General features: G+C 53.4%; 3 protein-coding genes across 3 annotated transcripts; 2 read left to right on the plus strand and 1 right to left on the minus strand.

Moving 5' to 3' along the window:
* Positions 1–111: 111 nt before the first annotated feature.
* CC84DRAFT_1149383 (uncharacterized protein) lies at positions 112–5,183 on the plus strand. Its single transcript, XM_018176672.1, has 4 exons — positions 112–531; positions 581–934; positions 992–2,081; positions 2,131–5,183. Exons 1-4 carry the CDS (start codon positions 389–391, stop codon positions 5,059–5,061), a joined length of 4,518 nt encoding a protein of 1,505 aa, XP_018034116.1. The 5' UTR covers positions 112–388; the 3' UTR covers positions 5,062–5,183.
* Positions 5,184–10,238: 5,055 nt separating this feature from the next.
* On the minus strand, positions 10,239–11,426 carry CC84DRAFT_1165935 (alpha/beta-hydrolase). The gene has a single exon (XM_018178832.1). The coding sequence runs from the start codon at positions 11,291–11,293 to the stop codon at positions 10,301–10,303; it is 993 nt and encodes a 330-aa protein (XP_018034117.1). The 5' UTR covers positions 11,294–11,426; the 3' UTR covers positions 10,239–10,300.
* Positions 11,427–13,376: 1,950 nt separating this feature from the next.
* On the plus strand, positions 13,377–15,016 carry CC84DRAFT_1260848 (MFS general substrate transporter). Its single transcript, XM_018185015.1, has 2 exons — positions 13,377–13,537; positions 13,582–15,016. Exon 2 carries the CDS (start codon positions 13,590–13,592, stop codon positions 14,802–14,804), a length of 1,215 nt encoding a protein of 404 aa, XP_018034118.1. The 5' UTR covers positions 13,377–13,537; positions 13,582–13,589; the 3' UTR covers positions 14,805–15,016.
* The last annotated feature ends 57 nt before the right edge of the window (positions 15,017–15,073 follow it).

A 15,073-nucleotide genomic window follows, 5' to 3' on the forward strand; every position in this document is an offset into this window, starting at 1 on the left:
GCGGGGGTATTGTCCACACGTAGTGCTCCTCCCCCGCTCGATCGGAGGTGCCACACCGTGGCGGTGCGCAGTGGCGTTGGACTTGGAACACACTTGGAGACACCATGCCCACGAGCAACGAGATCGCCACCTGAGAAGCCGACGAACACAAACCCCTCTCCGTAATTACTTCCTCTTGCTTGCCTTGCATACTCACGCTCCTTCAGGCACCCTGCACGCGCCCCAATGCAGCGCTGAAGCCCCCGAGCACTGGGCCCGAAAGCTATACGTTGCAACATCTTTTTCACACCGGGAGCTGCTCACGCACCACCACCGCCGACTCTCCGCTTGCTGGCCTCGCCGAGAGCATTTACGGAGCTCCGCGCAGCTTCACACATCTTCTGGCGCGATGCGGGCGCTCAATGGGCTGCTGGGTGCGCGGGGTCTGGTGCTGCTGAGCGCGTCGAGCCTCGTGCGTGTCCTCGCGGGACCGACGGTTAACGTTGCGCTGAGGGCGAGCTTCAACGCTGCGCCATACCTTGTGGAGCTGTTGTACGTAGGAGGACTGGCAGGGAGAGAAGACATGGCTGACAAACGGCAGAGAAACCGCCGCAGAAGAGAATGCTACCGCGTACTTCCCCCTCCTCGACCGCATAGCAGACGGCTACTTCGACGCCGCGAATTCGGACAGGGAGCTGTTCGGGTCGTTTGTGGAGCTATTGCAGACTGAGGGGCATATCGCGGATCCCGAGACGCTGTCGTCGTTCCAGTTTGCGCTGTCGGTGCGGTCCGCTGCCCCGCGGATAGAGGCACACTACCAGTTCTACAACACGTCGGTGGAGCCGTCGTTGCAGGGCGAGCAGGGCCCGGAGTGTGAGACATGGGTCGCGTTTGGGGGCAAGCAGTATTGCTCTCCGCAGCTGGAGGACAGCCACGGGAGTGTCAAGGGCGAGCGGTGGGTTCATCTTGCTCAGAATAGTATACATTGGTGGCCTGGACTGATGCTTGACAGGTCGTATGAACTGCCCTTCGACCGAATACTGGGTAACAGCTCGCATGTGCTCCCCGCGATTCTCTACGCCGACATTACCGCCCCTGCGTTCGCCAAATTCCACAAGACGCTGAGCAAGACTGCGCAGGAGGGGAAGACGTCGTACCGCGTACGCCACAAACCGTCTCCGAATGCGTCGAAGACCCCGCTCGTGGTGAATGGATACGGCGTTGCGCTGCAGCTGAAGCGGACCGACTACATTGTCATCGACGACCGGGCGCCTGCCGAGCAGGGCGAGAAGCAGACGTCACTGGACGCGGAGCTCAACGATGACGCAGACGTGTCGGACCTGAAGCCCCTCGCCAAGGACGAGGTTGCAGATCTGGGTGTGAAAGCCGCGAGCTTCGTCATGAAGAGCGACAACCCCATGGACACGCTGTTGAAGCTCGTCCAGGACTTCCCCAAGTACTCGTCCGCCATCGTGGCCCATAATGCGTCGGACCAGTTTGTCGAGGAACACGAACACAACCGCATGCAGCTCCTCCCTGCTGGTATGAACATCTTGTGGATCAACGGTGTGCAAGTTCCGGTCCGCGACATCAACCCCTTTGCTCTCCTGGAGCACCTTCGCCGAGAGCGCGGTCTCATCAATGGCGTGCGCAGCCAGGGCCTTTCTGGCCCCGATGCCATCGCCCTACTCTCGCACTCGGCCATAACGGAAACGCAGTCAGAGGACGAGCCCCAGCGCTACGACTTCCGCGACGAGCTCGAAGGCGGCAACGTTATCGTCTGGATGAACAACATCGAGAAGGACTCCAGGTACGACAGCTGGCCCTCGCAGACCCAGGCCTTGCTGCAGAGGACGTACCCAGGACAGTTGCCATCAGTCCGTCGAGATATCCATAATGCTATCGTGCCGGTTGATTTCACGGCCAAGGACGATGTCGTTATGGTTATCGAGACGGTGATGAGCTTGATCAAGCGTGGCATTCCAATCAGATGGGGTCTCGTCCCGTCGACCAAGACCCAAGGGGCTGCTGACCAGGCGAAAGTCGTCTATCATCTTCTTGATAGCTATGGTCTGAGCACTTTAACCAGGTACCTCGATGCTGTAAGTACATCGTACGCTCACTCCAGAATCGCGCTGATGAATGATGTAGTCGCTCGAATCAAAGAAGCTGGCTCAGCCCGACAAAGCCGTGTTCGACGCCACCGTCAAAGACGCTACTCTCCGCGCCGAACGTGACGCCCTCAGTTTCGCCGACGTACTGAGCTCAGAGGGTGTTGCACAGCGCGTGGAAGCTGCTCAGAAGTACCTCGCACGTCTGGCCGCCGACGGACCAAGCGCTCCTATCTTCATCAACGGCGTGGCAATCGGAAGAGATGAGGCCTGGCTCCAGTACATCAGTCAACGTATCGGTACGGATCTTCGCCAGATCCAGCAGCTCGTCTTTGAAGACGCACTGAACGACGATAGCTGGATCCCGCAGTACTTTCTCTTCCAGGCCGCTACCAAGCGCAATCCGCTCATCATCCCGGAGAACGAGAAGAACATCACGCTCATCGACATGGCCGAGTTTGAGGAGAAGCATGGCGCGGTCTTCAACGTGTTGCCGCGCGTACAGGCTGCGGAGTCCGCCAGCAAGGAGGATTGGGCCCATGTTACCCTGGTCGGAGATTTCGACTCGGACTCTGGATTGGTTCTGCTCAAGTCGGTGGCCCAATACCGCGAGGAGAACCCGAATGTTGAAGTCGTACTTCTACATAACCCACAGGCTAGCGCCGAGACGTCTAGCGCTTCGGAAGATATCCTTGAGGCATGGGTCAAATCGCTTCATGATCTTAGCATCGAGCGGCTGCAGGAAATCGTGGGACAAGAGCCTAGCTTCTCGCCTGCTTTGGCCAATGCGACACTCTTCTGGAAGACTGCACAGCCTATCTATGACGCGCTTGGTCTCCAGCCTGGACAGCACGCCATTTTGGTCAATGGTCGCTTTGTCGGACCTATCTCGAAGGAGAACTCCTTCTCCAAGTCTGATGTCGAAGCATTGGTCAGCTATGAGATGAAGAAGCGCATCGAGCCGCTCAGCAAGGCACTCAAGTCGCTTGAGCTGACGGACAAGGTCAAATCTCCGCTCGATGTCGCCAAAATCCAGTCGCTGGTCGCGCTCTCCACGGTCTCGGATGTTCCGGAGGGCATCTTCGAGTCTGCATCTACCCTCAGAACCGACCGATACAAGGAGTGGAACGATGCTCATACGGCAATCGTGAAAGGCGACAACAACACAGCCATCATCCAAGTTGTTGCGTCCATCGACCCCGCAACTGAACTGGCACAGAAATGGGTGCCCATCTTAAAGACGCTGTCGGATATGGACGGTGTTCACCTGAAGCTATTCCTCAACCCCAAGCAGATGCTTTCCGAACTTCCCGTGAAGCGATTCTACCGCTACCTGGTCGACTCCAAGCCCTCTTTCAACGAGGATGGCTCTGTTGACAGCTTGGAAGCCCACTTTTCCGGCATTCCCAAGGAAGCGTTGCTCAATCTGGGCATGGACGTTCCGCCGTCCTGGCTTGTCGCACCAGAGGAGTCCATCCACGATTTGGACAACATCAAGCTCAGCTCTTTGCCTGCAGGTTCCAACATTGATGCTATCTACGGCCTTGAAAGCATTCTCATCGAAGGTCATTCACGCGACACGAGCAATGGCGGGCAGCCACCTCGCGGTGCTGAGGTTGTCCTTGCAACCGAGAAGGACCCGCACTTTGCTGATACCATCATCATGGCTAACTTGGGCTACTTCCAGTTCAAAGCCAACCCGGGATTCTACAACATTCATCTCAAGGCTGGCCGCAGCTCCGAGATCTTCAGCTTCGACAGCGCCGGCCCCGCTGGCTGGGCACCGGTATCTGGTGACGAGACCAGCGAAATTGCACTGATGTCCTTCCAAGGCCTGACGCTGTTCCCGCGCCTGTCCCGAAAGCCAGGCCAAGAGACCGCCGACGTCCTCGCCGCAGATGACTCCCTCGCGGTCGAACTCATGGAAAAGGGCACACAGAAGGTCAACAAGCTTCTCAGCAAGGTCGGGCTCGGCTTCAACGCCGACAAGGCCATCAAGAAGGGCGCCTCCCTCTTCCAGTCTTCCAAATCCTCCGGCAAGGGCGTGCAAGCCGACATCAACATCTTCTCCGTCGCGTCGGGCCACCTCTACGAGCGCATGCTTAACATCATGATGCTCTCGGTCATGAAGCACACCTCGCACACGTTCAAGTTCTGGTTCATCGAGCAGTTCCTCTCACCCTCCTTCAAGTCGTTCCTCCCGCACATGGCCGCCGAGTACGGCTTCGACTACGAAATGGTCACGTACAAGTGGCCGCACTGGCTGCGCGCGCAGTCGGAGAAACAGCGCGAGATCTGGGGCTACAAGATCCTCTTCCTCGACGTGCTGTTCCCACTCGACCTCGACAAGGTCATCTTCGTAGACGCAGACCAGATCGTGCGCACGGACATGTATGAGCTTGTGGAGTTCGACCTCGAGGGCGCGCCGTACGGCTTCACCCCGATGTGTGATAGCCGCACCGAGATGGAGGGCTTCCGCTTCTGGAAGACAGGCTACTGGGCCAACTTCCTGCGCGGTCGCCCCTACCACATCTCGGCCTTATACGTCGTCGACCTCGTGCAGTTCCGCCGCCTAGCCGCGGGCGACCGTCTGCGCCAACAATACCACTCCCTCTCCGCGGACCCGGCCTCACTTTCCAACTTGGACCAGGATCTGCCCAACAACATGCAGTTCAATCTCGAGATCAAGTCCCTGCCGCAGGAGTGGCTGTGGTGCGAGACGTGGTGCAGCGACGACAGTTTGGGCGCTGCGAAGACGATTGATCTCTGTAATAATCCGATGACGAAAGAGCCGAAGTTGGAGAGGGCGAGGAGGCAGGTGCCCGAGTGGAATGTTTACGATGAGGAGGTTGCTGCATTGGCGAGGAGGGTGAGGGGGGAGAGCAGGGAGGAGAAGGTGGATGTGCAGGAGGAGTTGCAGAATGAGGAGAAGAGGAAGGCCGATGAAGCTAGGAAGAGGGACGAGTTGTAGCGGGGTTGATGGTGAGGTCAAGGTACGTTCGAGGGTGGTGGCGTTGTGGAGATGATGGTTTGACTTGATTTGGGCACGTCTAGACGATGTTGATGATAGACTATGTAGCGTTTGTGTTATGCCATCTTTTGCATCTATGGTCATCGACGATGGTGGTGTGTACCACGCCTCAATCTCTCCATTTCGCCGGCACGCCATACCATCCTGTCTCTCTCTATTCCCTTTTGCACATCCGCACCGGCGCTTTGACCCGTAGAACCCACCGCTCAGATCTTTCTCACATGCAATCCTTCTTTCTGTCTCTTCGTTCATACCCCAATTGCACCACCCATTCGATTCGGTGGAAAAGACCGCTCTCGTCCACACATTCGACATTCCTGTCGCGATGCGGGGTGAAGGCCATCGCATCTTCGCGGTATTTTTCGAGTCGTGAGAAGGAAAGCGGACGAGGGCACTCCCATGATATGCTGGTACTTAAGCACTAATGTTCCGAGAACGCTTCCTCTACATACCCCCTCGCTTCGTATTTTTCAGCACGAGCTAGACCACGCTCGTTCTCATGATGTTGTTGGTAGGTCCCGTCGACCCCGTCTCCACAGCGAAGCTTGTGTGTAAATCCACTCTTCTTCTGGTCCCCACACGAACAGAGACGCCAATCTTCTCCTCCACATTGGAGTGTGGGCCCTCGTTTTTGGTCCACCCGAGCCGTGAAGGAGTTCTTTTTGTTGCGGTTGGCAAGGGAGGAGGGGGTTCGTTGAAGTGCCCGGTCCGCCGACATAACGATCGGGTATGTTTGTCGCTCTGCACGTGCGTTCGTTGATGACTTTGCTAGGTTGCTGGAATGAGGAAACAGCGTGCTTTCTGCGCATGGTATGGACATCTCTGAGAAGGAGATGCACACGGGGAAACGCTATTCTGACATTTTGTAGGATACAATAGTGCATTCGGTTAGTGTGTCTCATTCTGTTGCTTTTTGTTCTTCTTTGAAGAAGTTGCACCATGGATTCAGGGGGCAGATTTCGGTAGCACGGTGGAGAGGTGATGCATTTCACATAGGTTTTTTTCGATCTTCGACTTGGAAGCTCAATGAGGTAGTGGGTAGACGAAACGGGCCGCATCCCTTTGTCGTTGCGCAGTTTTGTGAAGAAGCAACGTGCACGAACGTTCTCGTCAAAGGCTTCGGCGGCCGTACATGTGTATTCATTGCTCGATGCTTTTGCACGGGGAAAACTCGTTCCTAGCTTGATGGAGTCGTCCTGAACGATACTCACGCTTCTACTGGGTGACTTGGAAGAGCACGTGCGGCTCCAAAGCGGAGGATTATGGATGAAGAGACGACCATTGCGCACGAGCTATAGGGTTCTCTGCTTTGGTTAGAATCTAGTGAGAATATGATCTAAATAGGAAAGCTTGCCGGGTTCGTCTAGACTCGTATACACTACCACGCGAAGTTCGTTGCAAAGTTCGTGTACCTACAGAACTTCACCTCTTTAGCGTAAAGACTGACTCAACTTCTAGTGGATTGGTGAACGCAGCTGTAAAGATGAGAACTGTAGTATGCTAGACACATCGACAGCAATTCCCCTGTACTCCCGATATTGTCGTATGCAAAAGTTTTTGTACCACTTTTCCATGGATCTGGGTGTTTCAATATGCCTAAAACCATGCTTCATGACTCGTGGAGCATGAACAGGTGAAGATTGCTTTGAAATCTCTACGCCGCACCCACCATCCAGTCCTTCGGAGTCTCGATCTAGTAAGCTGCAAGGAGCCGGTATATCCATGAACTCGAGAACACGGTTTTAGTGGAAGTTAAGAGGTTCTGTGAAAGTTGGAGCGACCGGAGGGGCTAGTGGGGTTTTATATTCGCTTCGAAACAGCTCAGGCAATGTTGGTCCGCGTGGTCTTTGTGGAAAAACACACAGTCCCATTTTCACGAACTTTGATGCCTTTGGAAAACCCCACGCCTCATGCGGAGCTTTTCGATGCGATTTTTGTAGTACCCCAAAGAGTCCAAATTCCGAGGAACGGGATGCGCCCTTTTCCCCTTGCACGAAGTTAAGGAGATTGGTGTAGATCGATATCAGGCAGATGAAGAACTTTTATTTCGACTTAGAGGACTACCCAGCTTAAATTGCGTACACCACTCTGACTGAAGACGTCGAGGGCACATACGTTCACCCGTGGCTGTCGAACGCCCGTCGAACGCCCATAATTCCAACACTATCCGCACTGTGCCTGTCCACCCTTGCCACCCAACGAAATCTCCTCTCACAAGAGGCAGAATAGAAAGCCGAGTCCAAGACGGCGAGATTTAAGACCCGGATTAGTTGCAGGTTGCGCCGCAAGTAGGCGCAGAGAAACTGTTGCAGTAGCTCGCCGTCTCGCAGCTAGCACCCACAAATTGGCCGTGGCATCCGACACCTGTTGCGGCCGGAGTGAGCAATTGTTCCTCGGAAAGATCGAAGTAACTTACTCATGCAGACCCGTCCTCCCGAACAATCGGCCTTACTATTGCATTCGCGAGCTGCAATAGTCATTTCTACAGCGGGCAAAGCAAAACTGGTCATCGTGAAGAGCGAGAGTGCGGTAGCCATCAGAGTAGTCGAACGCATGGTGCTGGAGTTATTGGAGCTATTTGAGCGATAGGGAGCGATATATATTCAGAAAATTTGGACTTGATAAGATTTTTGAGTGTTTAGTATCGAGGTGGTGGTAATCGATGGAAGCTCCAGTATGGAAGTTCTCTCGATCTTTATAGCTGGTCGTTCGGTGCAAGGGCTGAATGTCTCTTATTCCCTCAACGCAGCTCCAGTGGTCTGTGTATTGCGATGCAGTGGGCGACAGTGGATGACAGGCATCTTCAGGTGTGTCACTGCTTGCACAACATCCCATGTCAGCTGCGGCAAAGTACCTGGGAACTAGAGTGGCCGATGCTCACAGGACTCGTATCATGGAGACAGAGAGATTTACACTACGGTCTAGAGCAACAGAACGTGTTTTCGGGGCCGCGTAGCTGGGGGCTGTATCAAACGGCGGTGTGACACCACGCCAAGGCCCCCTTCAGCCGCACACGCTCCATTCGGCGAGCGCATCATGCGAACAGATATTACATGGCCTGACACTATTTAATTTCATTCAAAATAGTCTATGAGTGCGGTGAGTTCATACAAGACCGAGGTCTCGGTTTATATTCGCGTCTTGATGTAGCTCACGCCGGGCTGCTGCGGGTTTCTGTCAATACGACATACACAGTATCGGAGGCAGACAAAGATCATTTACCGAAACTCAAGTTGTCTGTATTAAGATAGCGGCGACACAACTAGATAGTAGTTGTGGTCCACGCTTTTCACATATGTCTCTCTCTTCCCATTTTGATGTCGCTCGCCCGAACGAGCATCAGCCGTAATGGTCCCAGAGGTAAATGTCCGCAGAAGGAGCCAGGTAGACGATAAAGACGATAGTTTCGACATGTATGGACTCAGAAAGCTGCACGCGCATGCATTGGTTCTCGGATGCCTTCTAGCAAAGCACGTACTGAAAATTTGAAGGATGGGTTCAGGCTTTGTGCCGTTGGAGCTTCAATCTCAGCCCAAATACCGTGATAAACCTGATCAGACAAATTGGTCTCCCATAGGGAACTTCTTGGACCGCTTGGAAAGCAGAAACCTAATATATTGGCACTTTGCGGCTTTTCAGAGTAAACTAGTTGGTCACGGTGGAAATATTTGTTATTGTGAAATAATGATGAGACCTCATGTGGTGATATTTTGGTAGGAGCAAGGAAAAGGTAAAGATTGCAGGACAATGGACAGGATGCTTTTGTATGCGACGTGTCCATTCAGCGGATGCATGGGTGGAATAGTCCGCATGGCCGGGGCCATCTTGAATCTTGAACCATAAAACACAAACTCAAGTGTAGGAACAACCCAATATTGGTTAGAGAGAGAGAGAGAGCACTCACATAGATCCTTCCAGTTGATGTTGGGAGTTCTTTGCATTATAGGCTCAGGACTACCATTCTAGTGACTTGTATTTCATCGAAACACAAAGCGAACCCCTCCATAGACATAATCACAGGCTTTTACTGGGCTAAACGTCGCGGCCGCATGAACAAGTATAACCCAACCTATGATTAAGGGAAAGCAGTTCCTACCTGCGCTCCAAGCTGAATTCGCGCACAATGGTCGGTCGGGCATGTGACCTGGACTTCACTTCCAGGCAAGCTGTTTTGAAGGGTCTGTCAAACGAATTGCCACCAGCAACTTGGTCTGGCAAAAGGGGAAGGGTAAGTATGGCCAAGCTTGCAGGGCAACAGACAGAAATTCGCATAGGTTGCTTTGCTGAAGACCTCGGATTCCCATCTAACAATTTGTTGTCTCAGCCAAGATTACGATGCACTTCTAAGGCTCGAGTTCTCTTGCACTCCTTCCTGGACTTGCTGTGGCGGAAGTGAAGAGGATGGGTGTGGATAGCACGATAATGTTTCCCATTTGCTTATGGTAAGACGCCCATCATTGCGAAGTCTCGAGGTTCTTGGTCTTCTGCAACATCATGCTGGCACAGAAAATCAATCCACATGGACAAGACGGGCATCCACTTGAATCACAACGGTGCTCATAGTGTTGCAGATCTTGCGGCTCAAGAACCAGGTTTGTGCAGATGCATCTCTTAGTAGGGCGAGAGGGAACCCCTTTTACTAGTCAGCAGCTTCTTTTGTCCAAAGATACCCACTCGAGTTCCAGCATCCGGCAGCTCCGACATCCAAACAGCGTGGTGGGATATATACAGGTAGTGTAGTTATCTACAAACACGCGGCCTGTCCTATCTTTTATTGCACGTGTCCTTAGGGGCTGTAGGTAACTAAGAGCTTGTAAATGATAGAGCTTTTTCAACGTCGGGAGCGAGGTTGTGGACAATGTCGTTGGGAACGTCTCACTCTTGGTGAAGTGATGCAGACAAATCCACACCGAACGAGGAACCGTTTCAGCCTGTGTGACAAAGCTGAATCCGGGTGGCTGCAACGTCGTCCTTTTGTATTTTTTGTGAATGATTGTTTCTCTGAATGGCCAATGTAATTTTGAACCAAGGAACCGACCTCCCATACCACGAAAGGGCAGGCTTGTTATGTTTTACAATAGACTACGGTGTGGATCAGAATAACAGAAAATTACTCATGGTGATTTTATACAAGGATTTAGCATGCGGCCGTGTGCATCTATTGAAATGATCTCGAATCTCATACAGCTAGCCGCCATTTCTCGAACCAGTCAAGGATCAAGCCTGTCGCGTTCCAACTCGTTGGCCTCAGTCTCAGCGTCTCAAACGGCTCACCTTGCCATGCCGTACTCGGCCACCCATGCCCGAAATCATTGATCTTATAGTGCACGATGACATCATTACGCCCGTCGCAGCTCCAAGCTGACCTTGTCAAATTACCACCATCCAAGACCTGTACGTCGGCATTGACCTGTCCGCAGCCTTCCCGATCGACCCACGAATTCACCCAACTCGGAAGAGGAATTGAATCTGGAGCCGGGCTGTTGTTCCCATCGTAAGCGATGACACTGTCGTTGAGACCATGCATTTCCATGAGAGGAAGCTTGCGGCCATCAAGTTCAGGCTTGCATCCAACGCCAAATAAAGGTTCAGTGAGCGAGGCATCGGCGTAAAAGGCGCCCGCAACGGCTGCGAAAGCTGCGACACGGCGGTTGATAGCTGGGTCGCAAGCCAGCAATCCCGTCAGGCCACCCCCGTTGGACAGTCCAGTAATGTAGATGCGAGACTCGTCGATGCAGAAAGTGGACGTCAAGTAGTCGAGGAGCTCCGAAACGAAAATGCGGTCATCGATAACAGACGAGGGAGGTGCTGCCGGGTCACCTAGCCACTGTGTATCGAGACCTGCTGGGTACGCGACGATGTAGTCTTTGTTGAAGTTCGGGGCGGACAGATTGGTGATGCGTTCCATCGACCAGTTGGGCTGTGATTGTCCGTGGAAAGCCAGAACCAATGGTTTTGCGTCGTTGTTGCTCGCTGAGAAGTGTTCCGGTATGTACATTAGAAAACTTCTGGAGAGGGTGGCGTTGATCTGGGACTTTGATTCTAGCGTTAGGTTCTTGGAGGGTCCTCCAGGTCTCAGACTCTCTGGCAGTGCTTTCCCACATCCTGAGCCACCTCTTTGCAAGGCGGTAGCTGGGATCAGCAAAGTCGCTAGGAGACTGAACGACTTCATCTTCACAAAGACTTCGATAGGCTGACTTTGGGGCCACTTGCTGCGACTTCACTTCCAGGTTTCTCAACCAAGCAATGACAGGATTAAATGGGTTCCACGGAATTTTATGCGACAGAACCTTTCTTGTCTTAAATGCGCTGGCGGAGCTCTGCGGAACTGTCCTCAATTTCATTTCGCTATCGGTGCTATGTAGAATGACCGGCGCCGAGATTGCGCCGTTGATGCACCTTCAATCTGAGCATGATGAGAATGCAGGCGGGCGCCTGGACGTCGTGAATAACTGCTACAAGATCTCGCTCTCTTTGAATTGGATGTAGAAGCTCTTGCGCGAGATGTAAGTAATGGAGATCTATTCGAAGTGCCTCTGTTTGCGTGTAGTACCGATGTCAATACCTGGCCGCCGAAATAGATGCCGAACGGCGTGGGATTGGGTAGAATCCGCCCAGCAGCCAATCAAGACTGCTACGGCATTTTAGTGTGGGGTCCGAGCGATGCGACAACGTCATATGAACTTGAAAGGAACCATGTCCCAGCATGGAGACATTGTGTCTCAGACCGATCGACACACGTCACAAATGGCTGATTCATCCAGTGGCCGGCCAACGGTTACGTCCCCTCCTTCCTCAGCCAACAACATGGAATCTACAGTACAGTCGAAACACTGTGTGGCCCTAAGCGTTAAAGAACTGGACAAGACGAAGGGCGCGAAGATACCTGTAGCACGTAAAACTTGACGTTCAAATAAGACTTGGGTGGGTGCAAGGACACTAGTTATCGATGTTTGCTCCAGTCTTAAGCTCACCTCCTGATTGATACATGCCTGACCCGACAAAGGATGCGCAAAGGTACGGCGAAATATGGATAACATACCCCACGAGCAACCATTTTATCTCGTTACAATGTCTTTTTGGCAAGAGGTCTATTCCGCCTCATCATGAACGAAGCATGCCAGGCAGCGTATGCGGGCGACTCAAGAATATCGCTGAAGGAAGTGATAATTTGTCTATTCAAATGGGAGTGCTGGCCTCCTTGGCGGAGCCTCTTACCCCAAAGACAATCACCTATCGAGGTCACTTACAACTTCAGTAAATATGCTATCTGCAGGACACTCTAAGAAAGACTCGTGCAGTACTGATATACCCGGCAGTACGTACTACTGCCACCTCACACTCACCATTCTTTGACATTTGTTCGATGAGGAACCAGAAAAGGTGCCATCTCCACAGCAAATCGTTGACGATGCTTCATAATACCTGCAAACCCTGATCCGGCTTTACTATCTTCGACACGGCTACGAAGCCATGAACCTCGTTACCGTCATACCGCTTATGCTTGCCTCGACACTATAAGCGAGCGAACACCCCCGTCACAGATTGAATCATTATGGCCCACGCTCATTCTAGCTGCGACAGAATTGTACTTCCAGCGCAAGAACCACTACCTTGCTGACGCGCTTTTCGGGTCGTGCGCGGGCAAATGCGTCCGAATAAGGTGTCTTCGTTCGAGAACATCATGAATCTGGACGAGAACGAGCTAGAAGAGACACCTGATATGGCCCAGGCCATGCGAAGCGATTGACCTATCGCTGCCGTCAGCACAGAAAAGACGTAGATTCTTACGTGTTGAACAACCTTGTGGAAAAATATGCTCATTTGAATGCATAGGGCGGAACCGACGAGAGGGATTTCGGGAGAGGAAGACCTTGACGATGCGATATTCACGAGCTGAGTACTACAGAAACATCGATGTCTTTGTTAGCGATGCGACCTACTTTACTGCACAATGCTCGTGTTGACTCATGCTGAGGAGAGGAGAATCCATCGTTTCCATGCCGAGTGGTTTCCGGAGTTCAAATGGAAGGGTATCGGAATTTAATATATATCCGCTAAGGCTGAGTGGTTTTGATCACGCGACACTTGCCCCGATGTGGCATAGCGCTATCTTGTACGCGTGAAGGAATGCAGGGTGACATCACTGGATGACTCCTCGCTCGTTGTTGCAATACTACTCCGAAAGCGAATTGTCCGCGTACCTATTTAATGCTACGCTACAGACCAACCCGTCGGAGGTAAACCATTATGGCGCAACACGAGGATAGCAACGCGACGGCTCTCCAAGAGCTCCAGCAACCCTGCCCAAGCCAAAATGAACAACATCAAGAGCAAGCTTTGCTACATCAAAACAACCATAGGAAGAGAGTACTAGTACTCATCGGCTCGGCATTATCTCAACTGCCAATATGGGGTAACTAACATGACGACTGACCAGATGTCCACTTACAAGCATAGGTTTCGCCATGAGCTACGGCGTCCTCCAAGAGTACTACTTCGACCACTGGACCCTTGAGGGCGGCCGCGAACTTACAGGCATAATCGGAACAACCTCCAACGGCGTCATGTACATGGCGATGCCCTTCCTCTTCGCCCTCTTCACTCGCCGCTGGGCCCGCTTCCGCCAGAGAGCCGCAGCCCTTGGCGCCGTCCTCGCGTGCGCCAGCTTCATGTTGTCGGCACTTAGTACACACGTCTGGCACCTAATCGCAACGCAGGGCGTCCTCGCCGCCTTAGGCTGCACCCTTGTCTTCAGCCCGCTCACCCTATCACTCGGCGAATGGTTCAACACCCCGAACCGCCTCTGCAACCGCGCCGTCGCCTTCGGCATCTGCCTCTCAACTAAGAACATCGTCGGCTCCGCCTGCCCCTTCTTCTTCCGCGGCCTGCTCGACCGCTACGGCTTCCGCGTGACTCTGCTCGCCTGGGGGGCCCTTATGATCGGCACCGCACTATTGTCCATCTCACTGATCGCTACGCCCAGCTCGAGCTTGAATTTAAGTGGCACCCATGGCCGCAAGATCCCCTGGCTCTTCCTGCGCCACAAGACGTTCTGGATCTACAGCACGGCCACCCTGCTCCAGAGCGCCGGGTACGGCATCCCGCAGACCTACCTCACCGAGTACGCGCGCAACGTGTCCGCCTTGTCACCTACCTTCTCGACTCTGCTCATCACGCTGATCAATATCCCTGGCATCTGCTCCTCCACGTTCTTCGGCTTCCTTAGCGATAACAAGCACTTCCAGCTCTCCGCACAGACGGTGACTGCTATCTCGGCAATCACGTCTGCCCTGGGCACGTTGCTGTTCTGGGGCCTGGCAGCGCGTGGAGGGACGGCGCTGTTGGTGCTGTTTGCTATTACGTTCGGGTTTTTCGCGAGCGGGTACAGCGCTACGTGGGGCGGCACGATGAACGACATGGAGCGCGAAGCGGCCGAAAGGAACGAGGCCATCGACAGCGGCGTGTTATACGGGCTGCTCAATGGCGCGAGGGGTATCGGGTATGTTGCTGGCGGGCTTGTCAGCGTGCCGCTTGTGAAAGCCGGGAGCATGACCTCGCTTGGGCACTTTGGATATGGGACGACGTACGGGCCTTTGATCGTGTTTACGGCGCTGTCGCTGGCGTGCGGCGGGTGCGGCATTGTTTTCCGCCCCCAGTGGAAGCGTCTACTAACGTGGTGAGGGCGAACCTGGGATGAGCTCCACAGATATACTCCTCGTAGACTCTGAGGCTGGTGAAGACGTGCAAAGGTTAAATAATATCCCGGCTCTAGAGAACATAGGCGTTCATTGGCATGTTGGATCCGACTATTGGAGATGTACATCACCTTTCTCCCTCCCCTCCTCTCTAGCCTGTGTACATAGCTGCGCCAATGCCATGAGTTCCAAGTCAGCTTGCACATCCAACTTCAATGTGCAAACCGCACAACACTCCAATTCGAAAGACGCGA

Source organism: Paraphaeosphaeria sporulosa (assembly GCF_001642045.1).
Source record: "Paraphaeosphaeria sporulosa strain AP3s5-JAC2a unplaced genomic scaffold CC84scaffold_7, whole genome shotgun sequence".
NCBI classification, from domain to species: Eukaryota; Fungi; Ascomycota; class Dothideomycetes; order Pleosporales; family Didymosphaeriaceae; genus Paraphaeosphaeria; species Paraphaeosphaeria sporulosa.

Bases quoted from the DNA above. Each gene is read 5' to 3' on its own strand.
- CC84DRAFT_1149383 (XM_018176672.1), top strand. From the start codon at position 389: ATGCGGGCGCTCAATGGGCTGCTGGGTGCGCGGGGTCTGGTGCTGCTG. The intron at 935-991 runs GTGGGTTCATCT...GATGCTTGACAG, and splicing joins GGGAGTGTCAAGGGCGAGCG to GTCGTATGAACTGCCCTTCG. The intron at 2,082-2,130 runs GTAAGTACATCG...TGAATGATGTAG, and splicing joins TAACCAGGTACCTCGATGCT to TCGCTCGAATCAAAGAAGCT.
- CC84DRAFT_1165935 (XM_018178832.1), bottom strand. From the start codon at position 11,293: ATGAAGTCGTTCAGTCTCCTAGCGACTTTGCTGATCCCAGCTACCGCC.
- CC84DRAFT_1260848 (XM_018185015.1), top strand. From the start codon at position 13,590: ATGAGCTACGGCGTCCTCCAAGAGTACTACTTCGACCACTGGACCCTT.